We start from the raw sequence: 20,747 nt of genomic DNA on the forward strand, positions 1-20,747 counted from the left end.
CTGCTTCACTAACATGTAACACACACTTATTGCGAACACTTCACTAACACGTAACACACACTCATTGTGACTGCTTCACTAACACGTAACACACACTCATTGTGACTGCTTCACTAACACGTAACACACACTCATTGTGACCGCTTCACTAACATGTAACACACACTTATTGTGAACACTTCACTAACACGTAACACACACTCATTGTGACTGCTTCACTAACACGTAACACACACTCATTGTGACTGCTTCACTAACACGTAACACACACTCATTGTGACTGCTTCACTAACACGTAACACACACTCATTGTGACTGCTTTACTAACATGTAACACACACTTATTGTGAACACTTCACTAACACGTAACACACACTCATTGTGACTGCTTCACTAACACGTAACATACAGTCATTGTGACTGCTTCACTAACATGTAACACACACTCATTGTGACTGCTTCACTAACACGTAACACACACTCATTGTGACTGCTTCACTAACATGTAACACACACTCATTGTGAATGCTTCACTAACACGTAACACACACTCATTGTGACTGCTTCAGTAACACGTAACACACACTCATTGTGACTGCTTCACTAACACGTAACACACACTCATTGTGAACGCTTCACTAACACGTAACACACACTCATTGTGAACGCTTCACTTACACGTAACACACACTCATTGTGACTGCTTCACTAACATGTAACACACACTTATTGCGAACACTTCACTAACACGTAACACACACTCATTGCGACTGCTTCACTAACACGTAACACACACTCATTGTGAACGCTTCACTTACACGTAACACACACTCATTGTGACTGCTTCACTAACATGTAACACACTCATTGTGACTGCTTCACTAACACGTAACACACACTCATTGTGACTGCTTCACTAACATGTAACACACACTCATTGTGACTGCTTCACTAACACGTAACACACACTTATTGCGAACACTTCACTAACATGTAACACACACTCATTGTGACTGCTTCACTAACACGTAACACACACTCATTGTGACTGCTTCACTAACACGTAACACACACTCATTGTGACTGCTTCACTAACATGTAACACACACTCATTGTGACTGCTTCACTAACATGTAACACACACTCATTGTGACTGCTTCACTAACACATAACACACACTCATTGTGACTGCTTCACTAACACATAACACACACTCATTGTGACTGCTTCACTAACATGTAACACACACTCATTGTGACTGCTTCACTAACACATAACACACACTCATTGTGACTGCTTCACTAACACATAACACACACTCATTGTGACTGCTTCACTAACATGTAACACACACTCATTGTGACTGCTTCACTAACACATAACACACACTCATTGTGACTGCTTCACTAACACATAACACACACTCATTGTGACTGCTTCACTAACACATAACACACACTCATTGTGACTGCTTCACTAACATGTAACACACACTCATTGTGACTGCTTCACTAACACATAACACACACTCATTGTGACTGCTTCACTAACATGTAACACACACTCATTGTGACCGCTTCACTAACACATAACACACACTCATTGTGACTGCTTCACTAACATGTAACACACACTTATTGCGAACACTTCACTAACATGTAACACACACTCATTGTGACTGCTTCACTAACATGTAACACACACTCATTGTGACTGCTTCACTAACATGTAACACACACTTATTGCGAACACTTCACTAACATGTAACACACACTCATTGCGACCGCTTCACTAACACGTAACACACACTCATTGCGACTGCTTCACTAACACGTAACACACACTCATTGTGACTGCTTCACTAACACGTAACACACACTCATTGCGACCGCTTCACTAACATGTAACACACACTCATTGCGACCGCTTCACTAACACGTAACACACACTCATTGTGACTGCTTCACTAACACATAACACACACTCATTGTGACTGCTTCACTAACATGTAACACACACTCATTGTGACTGCTTCACTAACATGTAACACACACTTATTGCGAACACTTCACTAACATGTAACACACACTCATTGTGACTGCTTCACTAACATGTAACACACACTCATTGTGACTGCTTCACTAACATGTAACACACACTAATTGTGACTGCTTCACTAACATGTAACACACACTCATTGCGACCGCTTCACTAACACGTAACACACACTCATTGTGACTGCTTCACTAACATGTAACACACACTTATTGCGAACACTTCACTAACATGTAACACACACTCATTGTGACTGCTTCACTAACATGTAACACACACTCATTGTGACTGCTTCACTAACATGTAACACACACTAATTGTGACTGCTTCACTAACATGTAACACACACTCATTGCGACCGCTTCACTAACACGTAACACACACTCATTGTGACTGCTTCACTAACACGTAACACACACTCATTGCGACCGCTTCACTAACATGTAACACACACTCATTGCGACCGCTTCACTAACACGTAACACACACTCATTGTGACTGCTTCACTAACATGTAACACACACTTATTGCGAACACTTCACTAACATGTAACACACACTCATTGTGACTGCTTCACTAACACGTAACACACACTCATTGCGACCGCTTCACTAACACGTAACACACACTCATTGTGACTGCTTCACTAACACGTAACACACACTCATTGTGACTGCTTCACTAACACGTAACACACACTCATTCAAACCGTTTCACTAACACGTAACACACACTCATTGCGACCGCTTCACTAACACGTAACACACACTCATTCAAACCGTTTCACTAACACGTAACACACACTCATTGCGACCGCTTCACTAACATGTAACACACACACATGTTTGTTTTTGTGAATTGTGGGGTCTTTCTGTACTTTCTATCCCCCTACCCTACCCCTAACCCTAAACCTAACCATCAAAGGAAACTGTGCACACCTTTATTTTCTCACAAAAACATCCTTTAGTATTTTTATTAATTAATTTACATTGTGGGGACCGGTGGTTGGTCCCCATGATGTAGGTGAACTCAGGTTTATATTACATCATGGGGACATTTGGTCCCCACAATGTAATATAAACAAAAGCACACACACACACACACACACACACACACACACACATTGCGACAGCTTTACTAACATGTAACACATTTGTCTTCACTATTCATCTCAGAAATATTACTTTTTATGTGATAATTTAAACTTTTTGTCATAATTTTTTGTGCCATAATTTTTATTTGTCACATTTAGGATTTTCCATGTCATAATATTGACTTTTTATTATAATCCATAAATTTAACTTGTCATAATTTCACATTTTTATGTCAGAATTTGAATATATAATACATATGATACTTACACACACACTCATTGCGACTGCTTCACTAACACGTAACACACACTCATTGTGACTGCTTCACTAACACGTAACACACACTCATTGCGACCGCTTCACTAACATGTAACACACACTCATTGCGACCGCTTCACTAACACGTAACACACACTCATTGTGACTGCTTCACTAACACATAACACACACTCATTGTGACTGCTTCACTAACATGTAACACACACTCATTGTGACTGCTTCACTAACATGTAACACACACTTATTGCGAACACTTCACTAACATGTAACACACACTCATTGTGACTGCTTCACTAACATGTAACACACACTCATTGTGACTGCTTCACTAACATGTAACACACACTAATTGTGACTGCTTCACTAACATGTAACACACACTCATTGCGACCGCTTCACTAACACGTAACACACACTCATTGTGACTGCTTCACTAACATGTAACACACACTTATTGCGAACACTTCACTAACATGTAACACACACTCATTGTGACTGCTTCACTAACATGTAACACACACTCATTGTGACTGCTTCACTAACATGTAACACACACTAATTGTGACTGCTTCACTAACATGTAACACACACTCATTGCGACCGCTTCACTAACACGTAACACACACTCATTGTGACTGCTTCACTAACACGTAACACACACTCATTGCGACCGCTTCACTAACATGTAACACACACTCATTGCGACCGCTTCACTAACACGTAACACACACTCATTGTGACTGCTTCACTAACATGTAACACACACTTATTGCGAACACTTCACTAACATGTAACACACACTCATTGTGACTGCTTCACTAACACGTAACACACACTCATTGCGACCGCTTCACTAACACGTAACACACACTCATTGTGACTGCTTCACTAACACGTAACACACACTCATTGTGACTGCTTCACTAACACGTAACACACACTCATTCAAACCGTTTCACTAACACGTAACACACACTCATTGCGACCGCTTCACTAACACGTAACACACACTCATTCAAACCGTTTCACTAACACGTAACACACACTCATTGCGACCGCTTCACTAACATGTAACACACACACATGTTTGTTTTTGTGAATTGTGGGGTCTTTCTGTACTTTCTATCCCCCTACCCTACCCCTAACCCTAAACCTAACCATCAAAGGAAACTGTGCACACCTTTATTTTCTCACAAAAACATCCTTTAGTATTTTTATTAATTAATTTACATTGTGGGGACCGGTGGTTGGTCCCCATGATGTAGGTGAACTCAGGTTTATATTACATCATGGGGACATTTGGTCCCCACAATGTAATATAAACAAAAGCACACACACACACACACACACACACACACACACATTGCGACAGCTTTACTAACATGTAACACATTTGTCTTCACTATTCATCTCAGAAATATTACTTTTTATGTGATAATTTAAACTTTTTGTCATAATTTTTTGTGCCATAATTTTTATTTGTCACATTTAGGATTTTCCATGTCATAATATTGACTTTTTATTATAATCCATAAATTTAACTTGTCATAATTTCACATTTTTATGTCAGAATTTGAATATATAATACATATGATACTTACACACACACTCATTGCGACTGCTTCACTAACACGTAACACACACTCATTGTGACTGCTTCACTAACACGTAACACACACTCATTGCGACCGCTTCACTAACATGTAACACACACTCATTGCGACCGCTTCACTAACACGTAACACACACTCATTGTGACTGCTTCACTAACACATAACACACACTCATTGTGACTGCTTCACTAACATGTAACACACACTCATTGTGACTGCTTCACTAACATGTAACACACACTTATTGCGAACACTTCACTAACATGTAACACACACTCATTGTGACTGCTTCACTAACATGTAACACACACTCATTGTGACTGCTTCACTAACATGTAACACACACTAATTGTGACTGCTTCACTAACATGTAACACACACTCATTGCGACCGCTTCACTAACACGTAACACACACTCATTGTGACTGCTTCACTAACATGTAACACACACTTATTGCGAACACTTCACTAACATGTAACACACACTCATTGTGACTGCTTCACTAACATGTAACACACACTCATTGTGACTGCTTCACTAACATGTAACACACACTAATTGTGACTGCTTCACTAACATGTAACACACACTCATTGCGACCGCTTCACTAACACGTAACACACACTCATTGTGACTGCTTCACTAACACGTAACACACACTCATTGCGACCGCTTCACTAACATGTAACACACACTAATTGAGAACAATTCACTAACATGTAACACACACTCATTGTGACTGCTTCACTAACACGTAACACACACTCATTGCGACCGCTTCACTAACACGTAACACACACTCATTGTGACTGCTTCACTAACACGTAACACACACTCATTGTGACTGCTTCACTAACACGTAACACACACTCATTCAAACCGTTTCACTAACACGTAACACACACTCATTGCGACCGCTTCACTAACACGTAACACACACTCATTCAAACCGTTTCACTAACACGTAACACACACTCATTGCGACCGCTTCACTAACATGTAACACACACACATGTTTGTTTTTGTGAATTGTGGGGTCTTTCTGTACTTTCTATCCCCCTACCCTACCCCTAACCCTAAACCTAACCATCAAAGGAAACTGTGCACACCTTTATTTTCTCACAAAAACATCCTTTAGTATTTTTATTAATTAATTTACATTGTGGGGACCGGTGGTTGGTCCCCATGATGTAGGTGAACTCAGGTTTATATTACATCATGGGGACATTTGGTCCCCACAATGTAATATAAACAAAAGCACACACACACACACACACACACACACACACATTGCGACAGCTTTACTAACATGTAACACATTTGTCTTCACTATTCATCTCAGAAATATTACTTTTTATGTGATAATTTAAACTTTTTGTCATAATTTTTTGTGCCATAATTTTTATTTGTCACATTTAGGATTTTCCATGTCATAATATTGACTTTTTATTATAATCCATAAATTTAACTTGTCATAATTTCACATTTTTATGTCAGAATTTGAATATATAATACATATGATACTTCATGCCATACAATTGTGTAACGCAGCGGGACTGAGGCAGAGATCCATTTGCAGCTTTTATTAAAGTGAGAGTAGTCGTACAGGCAGGGTCAAACAGGAGCAAACAGGAACAGCAAGGGACAGGCAGAATCGTAGTCAGGAACAAGCAGAGGGTCAGGGCTGGCAGATATCAATCACAGAACAGTATACAAAGCAATGGTCAGGACAGGCGGCACAGGATCATAAACGAAAGACAAGAGGTACGGTGACAGACAATCAGACAGGGTATAATCGCTCGGAATTGCATCACAGGGAAAACAAGACTTCGCGGTGAGGTGGTGTGTGTGAAAGTCCTTTATAGTCCTGGTAATGCGTGGCAGCTGGGTGTGGTGATTAGTTTAGTGATTGGTGGAGTGAGTGCAGGTGAATGGCAGAGAGGATTATGGGTAATGTAGTCCGGGAACTGACAGGAACAGACGGTTATCGCGACAAATTGACTTATGTCATAAATTTAATGTCATAATTGAAACTTTTTGTCACAATTTCAAATTTTTGTCATGATTCTTAGTATGTCATAATTTTGATTTATGTCATAGTTATGACTGTCATAAATTACATTTATGTAATAATTTCAACTTTTTATTACAAAAAAATATGCCAGAACAAATCTAAATATTTTCTATTTAGTGAAAATAAACCTTGAGCATTTTGTTATGTAAACTGGTGAATGTTGCATGAGGATCTTTATTTGCTCAGCTGCTTGAGAGCTGTTCATATTCTTGCCTTATGTAATATCACTCCCAGAATGCCGATGTACTGCACGCGTTTAACTTCATAACTAATGGAAGACTTCATTTGCTTCACGCATGAGGAGCCGCAGCATAATCGTAATCTGAAGCCCTGCGGATGAAATCAGTGCAGCGGCCTGAGTCTTCTCACATCCACAGCACACGTTTCTTATTTCTTTATTACATGTGCATTTATTTTCTCTTCAGTTCATATATTACAGTATGCATTTTGTTTTATCGTCGAAGATCCTTTCAGCTTTCGTGGCAGTGGCAGAACTGACTGAAAGGTCACATTATGCATATCTCATGCTTCATTACCGAATACATATGGATGGTGTGGTGGATTAAAACATTTAAATGAGCACATTTTGCTTACATAATCAACACATACTGTACAACCCCTCGTATATCTCTGTGTACAGACAACCACTGCAGCTCAAAACAATGACATAATGAAGCAATGAGGCCAGTAAAGTGGTTTTACCACAGTGATCAGAGGGATTTTACCCCTGTCCCATGGTAAAATCACTTTATTGAATGTTGTTGTTTTTATCACATTGCTGTTGTTGTCATTTCCTAAAAGCAATAAGCCACTGAAAGCTATGTCCACAAGAGCAAAAGTCACTGTAACGTGTCCTGGAGTGACTTATTGCTGTAACACAGCTCATCCTTTAACGGTCTGCAGAAGTATTTTTGTCGGCGTGTCGCTCTGATATTGAACCGCTGCTGTTCTGATGCACTCTCTGTCCTCTCTCTCCAGTCACAGACACTGCAGCTGAGCATCGATTCCTGTGGCTCGCTGATGCATTGGCCCGTAATGTGATGGTGTTTCATTATTGAGTCTCTCTCTCTCTCTCTCTCTCTCTCTCTCCGCCTCAGGGCTCGACCTACACACGCCCAGACCGGGGCAGACTCTGTGCAAGTAGTTAGTTGGTTGGTTTATCCAGGCCAGCTCAGATGTTGAGATTTTACCCGACTGCATTTTTCCGTAAGAAACAGGGACACGAGGAGCTGGTCACCGGAAGGATTTGCTAAAAGCATAAAGTATGCCAAAGGGACAGCAAAACAAGCCACCGTCCGCTGAAGACGCAGAGCCCAGCGAAGAACTCGATGTTTTCACTGTCATTCAGTAAGTTCAGTGACGCTCTTCTGCTTTATTGCATTGTGAATTTTACAATATTTCTTGCATTTTCTATGTGTGGCTTCTGAACTCAGTAATAATCCAGATTTTACATTCAATCAAGGGGCGACTCAATGAAGTACGTACATTAAAAAAGAACATTAATATCATGGTAACACTTTACAAAAAGGTTTAATTTGTTAAAATTACTTAACGATTCTTCAACTGCATTTATTAATCTTAGTTAATGCTATTTTTGACGTTTACTATTACATTGTTTAGATCAAAAGTTGATGCATGAATGAATGTTTCTATAAACCAACTAAAAGTTATTAAATGCTGTAAAGCTCATTGTTAGTTTATGTAACACTTTATTTTACAGCGTCATTGTTACATGCAGTTACTGAAGTAATAACTATAAATTATGCATAATTACAGTAACCAAACCCTAATTCTAATACATGTCGTTAATTATTATTACCCAGTCCTTAAATGTATAATTACACTGTAACACAGACATCTTAAAATAAAGTGTAACCCTTTACTTTAAGGTGTCTGTGTTACATTTAAGTACTGTGTAATAATAATTACTTACTTTAGGGTTAAGATGATGGTTTGTTTTGGAGTTAATTGCATGTAGTTATGCAAAATTTATAGTTATTACTACAGTAACTACATGTAACGTGTAACAATGACCCTGTAAAAGCAAAGTGTAACCAAATGAGACTTTATTGTAAAGTGTTACCAATATTACCATGGACTGCAAAAGTTATTGAGTAAATTTTGATGATTTCAGCCGATAATAAACTTGCAGCCAAAACCCATTGAGTTCATTATAAACCATGTTTATTCTCATTAATCGAAGCCATATTTGATCATCATCTGTTTATAATGTTTTTTTTTTGTGTTTTTTTTTTTTTTTTTTTGAAAAAGAGGGCATAACCAACACAACCATTGTCATCTGTCTGATTTGACTAGATTTAAAGATTTTGTGCCAAAATGCTGTAGAGTTTGATTTGATGCACAGTTTATGGCATTGACAACAAAGGACATGTGAAGTCTATTTGTTTTGCTGCCAAAATAAAGTTTCTTTATTAGACATTGATGGTTCCATGAAGAACCTTAAACATCCATGGAACCACAAAAGGCTGGGTTTTTAAAATGTTCTTCACACTAATAAAAAAGAAAAAAATGGCTCTTTTAAGAACTGACCTCTGAAAGGTTCTTTTGGGAACCAAAAATGGTTGCATGCCTATATGGTTAGCTGTTTTGTTTTGTTTATTTGCATTGTTTTTCCCTCAGAACAGACCTATGAAGTCCAGCCAGTGTTTTGATAGTCACCAGATTGAACATTGTATACCATTTTTTTTGTTTGTTTTTCTCATATTAATGTTAATATGTGTAATTTTGTCTGTCAAAATTCTTTCTGGTCTTATCACAGTTTAATATTACAGAGTTAACTATAAGTTCACTTTACTGAGAAGCATTTTTCTAACTTACGGAGCCCCTAAAGGGACACACTGGTGGAAAAAATATGAGATGGGAATATATTTCAATGCTTTTGTGTTCCCAGAGAAACTTTGTGAACGCAAAGTTTCTCGGGAGAACGCAAACATTTGCAAGCGAATGCAAAAGCATTGACAAATTATTTTTCCACCCATTTCTTTCTTTTTTTTCATTCACCATGTCCCTTTAGGGGCTCCGTAGTAACTTACTCACTGCGAAGTTCTGCCTAAAAATGTTGCTCCCCGTCATGTTATTAGACAAGCTCGCGCTTTTTCTAATGTAAGTCACATTTTAATAGTGAGGAAACAAGTGGTGCTTTTCTCCATTTTTTCCATCAAATCTCAATTTAGACAAGTTTTGGTTTAAGGTCACTCTTTAAAAAAAAAAAAAAAAAACGGTTCAATGTGGGTCTATATAGAGGTCAAGGGTTTTAAGGAATTCTATGTAATGAGTCAAGAACTCTAGAGAGAACCTTCTTTATTTGTCCAGTGATAAAGTATGTTTACAAGCTGTTTAATTCATAAAATTTCATTAAAAATTCATTTAAACATATACTATATACAGTATGAAGCGGCAGACGGGTTCTGTATGGAACTTTAGTGCACTTTCTTCTCCACTCTTCTACTAGAAGCTTAATGGGTTCCGTCAGGAGCTTCATATAATTGATCGTTTTATGGATTAGTTTAATTCATTTTGTTCTAATTCATTTTTCATTACATTTTATGAGTTAAACAGCTCATAAACATACTTTATCACTAGTAAAAGATTCATTCAACATGACAGTATTATGCAAACATTTGGAAGTTTTAAGGTTCTTTAAGAGTTCTACAGAAGCTTTGTTTCACAGAGAGTATGTTTAGTTAACTTCTCTTTTATTCCAAACCGTCACAGAGTGAAGCAGAGATCTGCCCAAAACACTGAATATTTAACCTGACAGACATCTTTGTGTCTCTGCTATAGTTGTGTTATATTTGGTGCAGATGAACGCCGGACGTTCTTTGACTGGAAAACCAGTGATTTAATGGACAGTTAGTTGTCAGTTTGAGTGAACTGAACCTCTCCTCACGTGTTCTGCATAAATCACTTCACTGACTGATAATGTGTGTTTCTGTAACCTGAGCATGAGAAATGCATGAGCTGGAGCATGATGAAGTGCTCATGGTGTTTAAAAGCATCCCATAATGCACCTGCAAAAAACCATGCTCTTCCTCAGTGTTTTTGTTGTTTTCCAGCACAAATATCTAAACATTCTGAAATCAAGATACGTTTACTGGAGAAGCGAAATGACTGAAGATATAAAAACACAAGCTTCAATGTGAACATCAGATGATTCAGTGTGTTTTCTGATGCTTTTGAACTCTAAACACTGAGCCGTCAATCAAGTTCAAAACTAACCCGAATCCCTGGAGAGATTTTCCCTCCATCCGTGTCTTCTACCGAAGTCTCTTTAGCACATCAAACAAATTCCATCAAGTGTTTGCTGAATTAAGCTGGGACGGATTTAGGACTCCAAGTTGGGAAATGAATGAAATCAGCAGCTTTTGGCTTTAGAGGAGAGTCCAGAAGCGGCGAAGCTGAACGCGTGACCTTATTATTCCCAAACGTTCCCATTTAACATCACATTTCGGCTCTATGTGGCTGTGTGTCTAAGTTGGCTTATTGTGACCTACATATTGTGGCACGTTTTCTTAGTTTTTCACTACGTTTTTTGGTTGTGTGTAAATAAACACGCATGATTCAGCGTTACACTACAGCATGCCTCATTTGACCCCCAGCTAATGTAATGATGTGCTGAAGTTCACAGCAGACGGACAGATGCTTTATTAATCCCGTGTTGTGAGAAGCTTCAGCGTCACACATAATCAGCACATTACAATATAGATGTGTTTTCAATGATTAAACCATTAAAATACCAGCATAATATTTATATATATATATATATATATATATATATATATATTTTTTTTTTTTAATATTTTAAACATAAGGGAAGAACAACACTAAACTTGGTTAAGGTGATAAAATTATTTGGCAAAAACTACAGCTACTGGTGTTATTTTGCACAGAAAAAGCAAACATCGATTACAACATAATCAGTTATTAATATTTGGTCGGTTCTTGTTTTTGCTCATAGATTCTTTGTATGACTGCCTGGATACAAAATATGGCATTTTGACACTGACATGTAGTTTTTTTATGATCATTATCATCACTATTTGCCATTATGATATTGAGGATTTTGCTGCTTAATGGTCCTAAAAATAGGCAAGTTTAATTGTGGAGTGAAATATGACCTAGACCTGTTCTTGACAGCTTTTATGAGTTATTTCCATCATGAACAGATGCAGCTTTTAATGTTATGCATGTCATGCATTATTTCATACACATAAATGCATGACATTTTTAACTGCATATGGTCAGAATATGGGATGTTTAAGTGTTTTTCTCATTGCTGTCAGAGGTAGAGCTTGAATATGTTGCTAAAATTGAAATTGCAGGATTTTACAGTATCCTGACTGGAGTGACACATGACTTATTTTTTTTTACTTATTTAGTTAGTATATTTATTCCCGCATTTACTTCAAAGACTGACAATTTTATTTCAATATTATAACTGAATGTATTTACTTATGCAGTTAGATATTTTAATTAAAGGCACACTATGTAACTTTCACCACTAGAGGTCGCTTATTCAAAACAAAGGCGTAGCTTGATGACGCCAAGATTTTGCGGAATCATGGGAGGTGTTGTCTTCACGTCTAAAAATAAAACAGGACTAAGGCAGAAATATTCGTAGATGAGCTAATGTATTATGTATCTAATGGTGTTGGAGTGAAACGAGGCGGCAGGAGCGATTGCTAATGAGAGACGAGTGCGACACGCGTCTCGAGAGCAGGGAGCTTTTATTATGCCGCAGACAAGCGCTTCTGCTTCTTCTGGTCAAGCGCATGTCTGTTTATCATATTAGATACATTTGTGTGTCGAAGGTTGTAATTATGCTACTCTACATTCATTCTTCCCTTCATTCAAATATTATTAAATGGGCGTTGATTATGATTTGACTTTTTAACTTTAGTTTGTGTGTAATGTTGCTGTTTGAGCATAAACAACATCTGCAAAGTTACGACGCTCAAAGTTCAATTCAAAGGGAGAGATTTTCTTTTACAGAAATCACTGGTAGGGACTACAACGAGCTTCGTTCCGTGTTAGTGACATCACAAACCCTATAATTTACATAAACTCCACCCCCAAGAACACACAACAAAGGGGGCGGGGCCATGTTGGGCTGCTTTAGAGAAGAGGAAGAGTTGTTGTAGTCGAGTGTTGTTGTCATGCCGTCATTTTACGCCGGACTGCTCCACAAACGAGGGTCAATTCAACACAAAAGATGAATATGACGGCACATGCTAGTGGATGAGTTGAATCAACTCCACAGCAACTACATCAATTTATCCACTAACCATTCAGAAACGTCTAAAAGTTGTAACTTCTTCCTGAGTCTCTCCATCAGTGTCGACTCCGGTTTGAACAATGTAAGTCTGAACACTTTCCTCATTTTGGCTGCGTGAGATTCTCCAGCTTTGTTGTTGTTGAGCTGTTAAAGCTCCGCCCTCTTCTGGAAAGCTGAGCTCATTTGCATTTAAAGGGACACACACAAAAATAGGGGCAAATTTGACAAGCTATAATAAATGATCTGTGGGGGATTTTGAGCTGAAACTACACATTCTGGAGACACCAGAGACTGATATTACATCTTGTGAAAGGAGCATTTTATAGATTTTGTAGTCATATTGTGTAGTTGTGCTTGGAGTCTTTATTTGTAATGAGGCAATGAAACAACATGACAATTTTGTTTTTGTCCAGACTGTCATACAAAGGAAATGTGAACACATGCATAGCTGTAGTTTCCATTTTTTGTCAAATAATTTTGCCAGACAAACACCTTATTTCCTCCTCAGTTCTGCAAGTCAAAACAAAGCTTTCCCTTTGAATACTCTGCCAAACCCACATTGTAATTTTAATATTCAGCTGTTGCTTTGTGACGGTGGGTTATTATATAATGTTTCCTCAGTGACTTCTGACCCAATTTCTTATTCCATCTAATACTTTGATTCACATTTAGATTATTAACGAAGCTGTTTGATATTCCACAGGGCGACATGCGTTTCCACAGAGAGAAAGACGACCTTTTTAATGGTCTTCAGTACAGTCTCTTTCCAATTTGTTTAATGGTTTGTTGAATATGATTATGCAAGAAAAAAATAAGATTTAGTATAAGATGCACATTTTAAATGCAGCAAAAACTCTTTCTGTTGGGTTTAGTGAATACAGAGAATCAAGCATTTTCCCAAAATAGACTCATTAATTAGTGTTGTAAATGTACATTATTATTATTATTATTATTATTATTATTTTAAATTGTTAATGATTTAGCTGTGAAAACTTTTTTTTTTTTTTATAGCAAAAAATATATATTTACAAGGTAGATGTGAACAAAATCTTAATAGGTCAATGTGACCCATCTTATTAAATTATTTATTGTTGTGTTTCGGTAGTGACAAATTTGAGGAAAAATATTCCTACATTATGAGAATTAACTGCACAATTACTAGAAATATGTACCTTGGATATTATACAATTTGCATACAAACATACACATATAAACGTTGCTAGATTTACAATAGCGTCATCGCGGGTCCATCGAGATGACAACACTATTCCCAAACTGAATCTGCTGCTTCAAGTCAGAGATCTAGGAGAATTCCGAGTTTACAAGGACGTGGAATCTTATAATTCCGACAAACGCACATGATTGTTTTCAAAGAGGTTTCCCCGCCTGCTAATGGTCACAAATAGCCCCGCCCCAAACCCTTGCTTTTGGTTAAGGCGCACTGCATCTTTTTACGCGCAAATACAGGACGCGCGCTCACAGGTGTGTGTTTATCATCTCCAAACCATCTCATGTAACAACTTTCTCCTCCTCGCTTCACTCCTCCCACTCCCTTCATCTCCGTTCATCTCTCTCTCCTCCTCCTCGGAACACCCACGCGCTCCCCGATTCCTCTCCAGTCTCGCGCTAGTGGCTGACGATGACGCTGACCTTTGCACGCGCGCAAGAATATTCATTATATGTGGACATCTGAGATTAGATGGAGCGTCCATCAGTTGAGAACCGCTCGGTTTCTCCCTCCCCTCCATGCGATCTCTCGCTTTATCTCGCGCTCTCGCGTTGCTCTCCAGTCCCGGCGTCCTGTTTCCACCGCGATGGGAAATTAAATAAAGTTGGCCGAGGGCAGCTGGAGCTGTGAAGGATGTAATCTGAGGGAAAAGCGGATCGTGTTTCCATGCAAACGCGCAGCCATGCAGGAGATCCTCGAGACCTGTCATCATCTGCACTGACTCTCTGCTTTCATTCCTCAACGATTCACACCGAAGCGTCTGCGGGATGAAATCGAAGTGAGTTCGGAAGCGATCCATGTCATGGACGTGTTCAGCTTTGTCAGGATGCCCAAACTAGCAGGGTGAGTGTCCGCCGCAGTCATTACGCGAATTCACTTTCTTCATGTTTAGAACATGTTAATGACTTGAATGCGTTTTGATCGCCGCGTCGGTCGCGTGTCTGTGCGCGTTCCGCGGTGTGTGAGAGAACATGCAGCAGTGATGTCACGGGAATTGATAACGCAGCTGTCGCATCTCTCCTCATTCATTCAGACCTGATGGCCACTGGCTTCATCCGTCCCTTATGCTTTCCTTAAAAATAATACTCGAGAGTAAGACTGAATGATGGAGCTGAACAGAAACAGTGAATCACTTCACAGTGGTCGAGCGATATGGGCTTGTCAATAACCCATGGCCATAACTGTGTGTGTGTGTGTGTGTGTGTGTGTATATATATATATATATATATATATATAATATACACATGTATGTATGTATATATAGTAGATTTAAAATACTGAATTTAGAGTAATTCGACTACTTTGTAATAAAATCAGTATTTTAAACAGAAATGTGTGCATTATCCGTGGTCTAAGCATGTAGATTTTGGAGGTTGCTGTAGCAACAGCAGGCAAACTATATTAATGAAGCACAAGAAGACCTAAATAATAAAGTGATAAAAATAATAGCTCCTATATCACAAAAACAAACTGCAAGTGGACATAAGAGGAGACTGATAAACTGATGTACTGCTACAAGATATGGAATATATATATATATATATATATATATATATATATATATATATATATATATATATATAGATATATATTCAAAAATATATATACCAAAAATAATTCATACATTTTTGATATTTTTTCTATTATTCTACTAATGGGTTCAGGACACTATAGTTCATTTCTGTAAGTGAGGATAGCAAAATAAAGTAAAGTGTGACATATTATAGCCAAAAATTCTTCATAAAGTGAACTACAAGTAAAATTTATCAACATTTGGAACCAAAAATTATTCAGACACTTTGACCTGACCATGCTTTGATTAAGTGTTATCTGACATAATTAAGATTTTTTTGTCATATTTTATTACCATTTTTTTTTAACTATAGTGAATTAATGAATGAAATGTTCGAGATGTATGTAATTGTATGAATTAAGCATCTACATCTTTTGGCCTGTTGTTGTACTCTATATGATCATAATATCCACCCTATTCTGTATTTATTATCAAACCCATATAGGTTGATCTCTGGAGAATGGCGCCTGTGGTTTAATTCGTGTCCATCCATACTGTGGCGTAACATATAAGCCGGGTGGTTAAGCTCATTTCATCCTGTGACTGTCTAAACTCCATAACCTATTTGGCTTGTTTGATTTTTCTTGATTTTATCCCAGCTAATCCTCCTAAAGGATTGGCCCCTGGATCCCACTGGCATCGTCGCCTCCGTCCAGTGTTTATTCTCCAAAATAATCATCAGGATTATAAACGTATAGAAGAGCTCTTTATTTCATCTAGCAGCTTTGCGTTTGCTTTGTGCATGGAAGAATCGACGGGAACGGGGCCTTCGGACGCTCTGAATGAGGACGGGTTATCAGTAGTTGTTGACTGATGTGAGCTTGTGGATGAAGGTTGGGATGGAGTGGTGTTTTGTGATGCTTGCAATGAGAATCATTTACTGGTGAAACGTTTCACAGAATGTTCAAATTCTGCAACAAATGCATCTGCACAAATGAAAACTCGTTCCAAACACACATGATGTTATTCTTTAAAATGAGAAATTTCTGTCTAGTGCATGTGTTCTGAATCTGAATCATGTCATGTAAGAGTGAATCATGACAGAATTTTCATGTCAGTTGTCATGTGATCTCTTTGAAGCAATCATGCCGTTCTAGCGTGTTCTTTATAAACTGTAATCTGCTACATTCTTAATCTCCTGCAAACAATGGCTCTTGCAAAAGGAAAATATTAGACTCGGGGGGGATTAAATTAAAATAATGAACTAAATTAATTAAGTTGACCAAATATCACTAAAGGGCAGATGCTTGATTGGAAAATACAGTGTAAGAGCTTCAGCCAGCAGATACGGTCGTGTGTACTGTGAATATTTGGACTTTAGCAAGACAGGCTGAAGGTTAAAGAGCGCTCCGTCTTATTTATAAGACAGTGTATGAAAAGAAGCACTTTGGAGAGTTATGAAAGCATCATCTTTAATTCATGCGTCTCTCTGTGTCTTCGCTGCTGGAGAGAACGCTCTGTAAAGTAGAGATGAGATAGTGCCTAAAATAATTAAAGTACACGTGAAGCCCGTTTCCATGAGGAGAAACAGCCTGACCAAGAACTGAAGATGGATGTCAGAAATGCTCTTTCACATTGAAAACAGTGTTGACGCTGAATCTTGTGTTGCATGTTCTCATTTTCATAATTATGAAACATATCACTTTCAAATGATGATAGTAAATGATCGCGACTCGATCGGATCCCGGAAGTCCTATTGCTTAAGCGAAGCAGCATGTCAATGTCCCTCTGTGATCTACACTTTGTCTTATGTTGTGTTTGGGCTCGTTCAAGACCACTGGCTCTCGAAATATATGTGATCTACTATGGTTTACTGATGTTTCGCAAAGTTACAAAGAAAAATGTGGTGCAGAAGCATCATGTGTGCGGTTTACCTGTTCACCAGCAGCATTTTTTCATACAAATACTTGGTATAGTTTGGTCTCTAACTTAAACAAATTCTGATAGTTGAGACCTTTTCAATGATATATGACATTAGGGATGCATGATATATATCGTCCACCATATCGGTATCGGCCGATTTATGTTAATATTAATATTTTTAATGTTATCGTTATCGGACCAATAAGAAAATTATCATTGGCCGATATATTAAAGCCGATAAATAATGGATTATTTCCTTCAGCTGAGACACTTCAGATGTGCACTGTTCACCATGATAGTTTTGAATTGCTTGAAATATGATTGAAATCACTTCAGAAAGGAAAATACAGTTAATTGCAAAGTACAGCGCAAGTCTGTCATATATATTATAATGAAAACATTATAATTGTGTGTTTGGATATACCTTTTAATGGTGAGACTTTTGTTTTTGTAATCAGGCTCTCAAAAATTATATAAAAATTATTTATTTAGATTTAGATTTACTGGACAAATTTTTAGAGGATCGTCACTCTGAACCAGTGTTATTTTACAAAAATACAGTAAAAATTGCGAAATATTATTCCAATGTAAATCAGCTGTTTTCTATGTGAATATCTAGTAAAGTGTAATTTATTCCTGTGATCAAAGCTGAATTTTCAGCATCATTACTCCAGTCTTCAGTGTCACATGATCCTTCAGAAATCATTCTGATATGATGATTTGCTGCTCACGAAACATTTATGATTATTATCATTGTTGGAAACACTTCATATTTTTGTGGAAACTCATATATTTTATTTTTCACGATTCTTTGATGAATATCAAGTTCAATATTTATTTGAAATAGAATCATTTTAACATTATAAATGTCTTTACTGTCACTTTTGATCAGTTTAATGAATCCTTGATAAATAAAATATTAATCTTCCTAACATGGTAGTGTATGTCTATAGAGTCTTCATTCATTTTATTTTAGTTTTAGTTATTTTAGTACATGAAGTTAAAATGTTTGCTTGGCAACTAGTCAAAATAAAATATATATATATATATTTTTGTATTTTATTTCAGTTAACAACATCATATATATATATATATCTATATATATATATATATATATATATAGATAGATATATATATATCTAGTTTTAGTTAACTATAATGACCCTGTAATCAACTGATTTCTTGTGTTCTGTACATATAACAGTATGTCGACTGAGCTGGGAATGAGTGAAGAAAGACAGAACTTTAATTTTTGGCTGAACTATTGGCTTCCCATTGAAATGTCTTTGTTGTTGAAGCTTTTGTTAAAGACTGATGATTAGAGAGCTGTAGGAAACGCTGCTGCAGTTACAGTGAAGGGCTGACGGGGGCAGCGATGACCTCAGTCAGCAGATATTAATGCCCAGCAGATGCCATCCGAAGGGCTTTATTTTGCTCTGCCCTCTAACAATTACAATCATGACTACAATTATAATCACATTTATCAGTTTCATCAGTGCAAATGCTTTTTTTCTCCTTCCATGAGATTTGTGCAAATGAAAATTAGCAATTGCATCATCCTTTTGTTTGCTTTTGTGAATCAACTGCTGTAATAAAACAGCACTGTACAAATATTCTGCATGAAAATCTCACAGAACCACATTTTACCCTGAAATTAAACTAAAAAATAAAATAAGTTTTAATAATAATTGGCCTTTTTGCTCAAAACTGAAGCCTATTTCTAGGACCAAAGAGTACAATATAGAGAATCAACACAGAGATTAATGATAAGTACACAAAACTGATGGGAAAATGCCCATATGCATGACAATAATGAGAAAATGTGTCATGAAAATAATTTATGCAGTGCATACATTTATGTAAATTATAACTATGTATTTTTTCTGTTGACATATTCTTGACAAGTTTTAAGAGATTCTTCCATGCAAATGCTGTGCAACATCTGCTGAAATCTAGGAAACATCAGTTAACGTGTGAGCTAGTCATGCAGGATTTGAAACAGTGTCTGTTGGTCAGTATATAGCATATATTTAATAAACTCTTGCCTGCCGTTAAGTTATTATAGCATGCATGGTTTGCTGCTGCGTGTTGTTTTTTCCATGTGACCTGCTCTTTATACACGTTCATTATTCACACAGAAGGTACAGGATGTGCCGGGCAGAGATTGATGCATGTGCAGAATATTTATGAGCTCAAACTGCCACAAAGTTTTGTAAGAAGCATTCAGATATTAAATATGCCCTAATACAATGCCAGAAAAAATTGGAAGTACAAAAAACAGATGCAAATTCTTGGCCAAAGCATTGCAAGTTGTGTTGCATTATGACTCTTTGACATACACTACAAATGTTCAAATGTTTGGAGTCAGTAAGAAAGAAAGAGCGTCAGAAAAGCTGCATTTATTTGATCAAAATACAGTCAAATTGTGAAATATTGTAAAGTCAGAATTGTGTGAAATGAAGTCAGAATTGCGAGATATAAAGTCAGAATTGCGAGATATAAAGTCAGAATTGCGAGATATAAAGTCAGAATTGTGTGAAATAAAGTCAGAATTGTGTAATATAAAGTCAGAATTGCGAGATATAAAGTCAGAATTGCGAGATATAAAGTCAGAATTGCGAGATATAAAGTCAGAATTGCGAGATATAAAGTCAGAATTGCGAGATATAAAG

The 20,747-nt window shown here is 37.3% G+C and overlaps 1 protein-coding gene across 1 annotated transcript in view; it reads left to right on the top strand.

Moving 5' to 3' along the window:
- The first annotated feature begins 8,347 nt into the window (after positions 1–8,347).
- frmpd4 (FERM and PDZ domain containing 4) overlaps positions 8,348–20,747 on the top strand; it is a 73,590-nt gene continuing 61,190 nt past the window's right edge. The window contains exon 1 of the mRNA XM_067409797.1: positions 8,348–8,463. Coding sequence (XP_067265898.1) covers positions 8,381–8,463 — 83 coding nt within the window. The 5' untranslated portion in view covers positions 8,348–8,380. The remainder of the gene's footprint in view (positions 8,464–20,747) is intronic.

This window comes from Chanodichthys erythropterus, chromosome 14, assembly GCF_024489055.1.
Source record: "Chanodichthys erythropterus isolate Z2021 chromosome 14, ASM2448905v1, whole genome shotgun sequence".
In the NCBI taxonomy this organism is placed as follows: Eukaryota; Metazoa; Chordata; class Actinopteri; order Cypriniformes; family Xenocyprididae; genus Chanodichthys; species Chanodichthys erythropterus.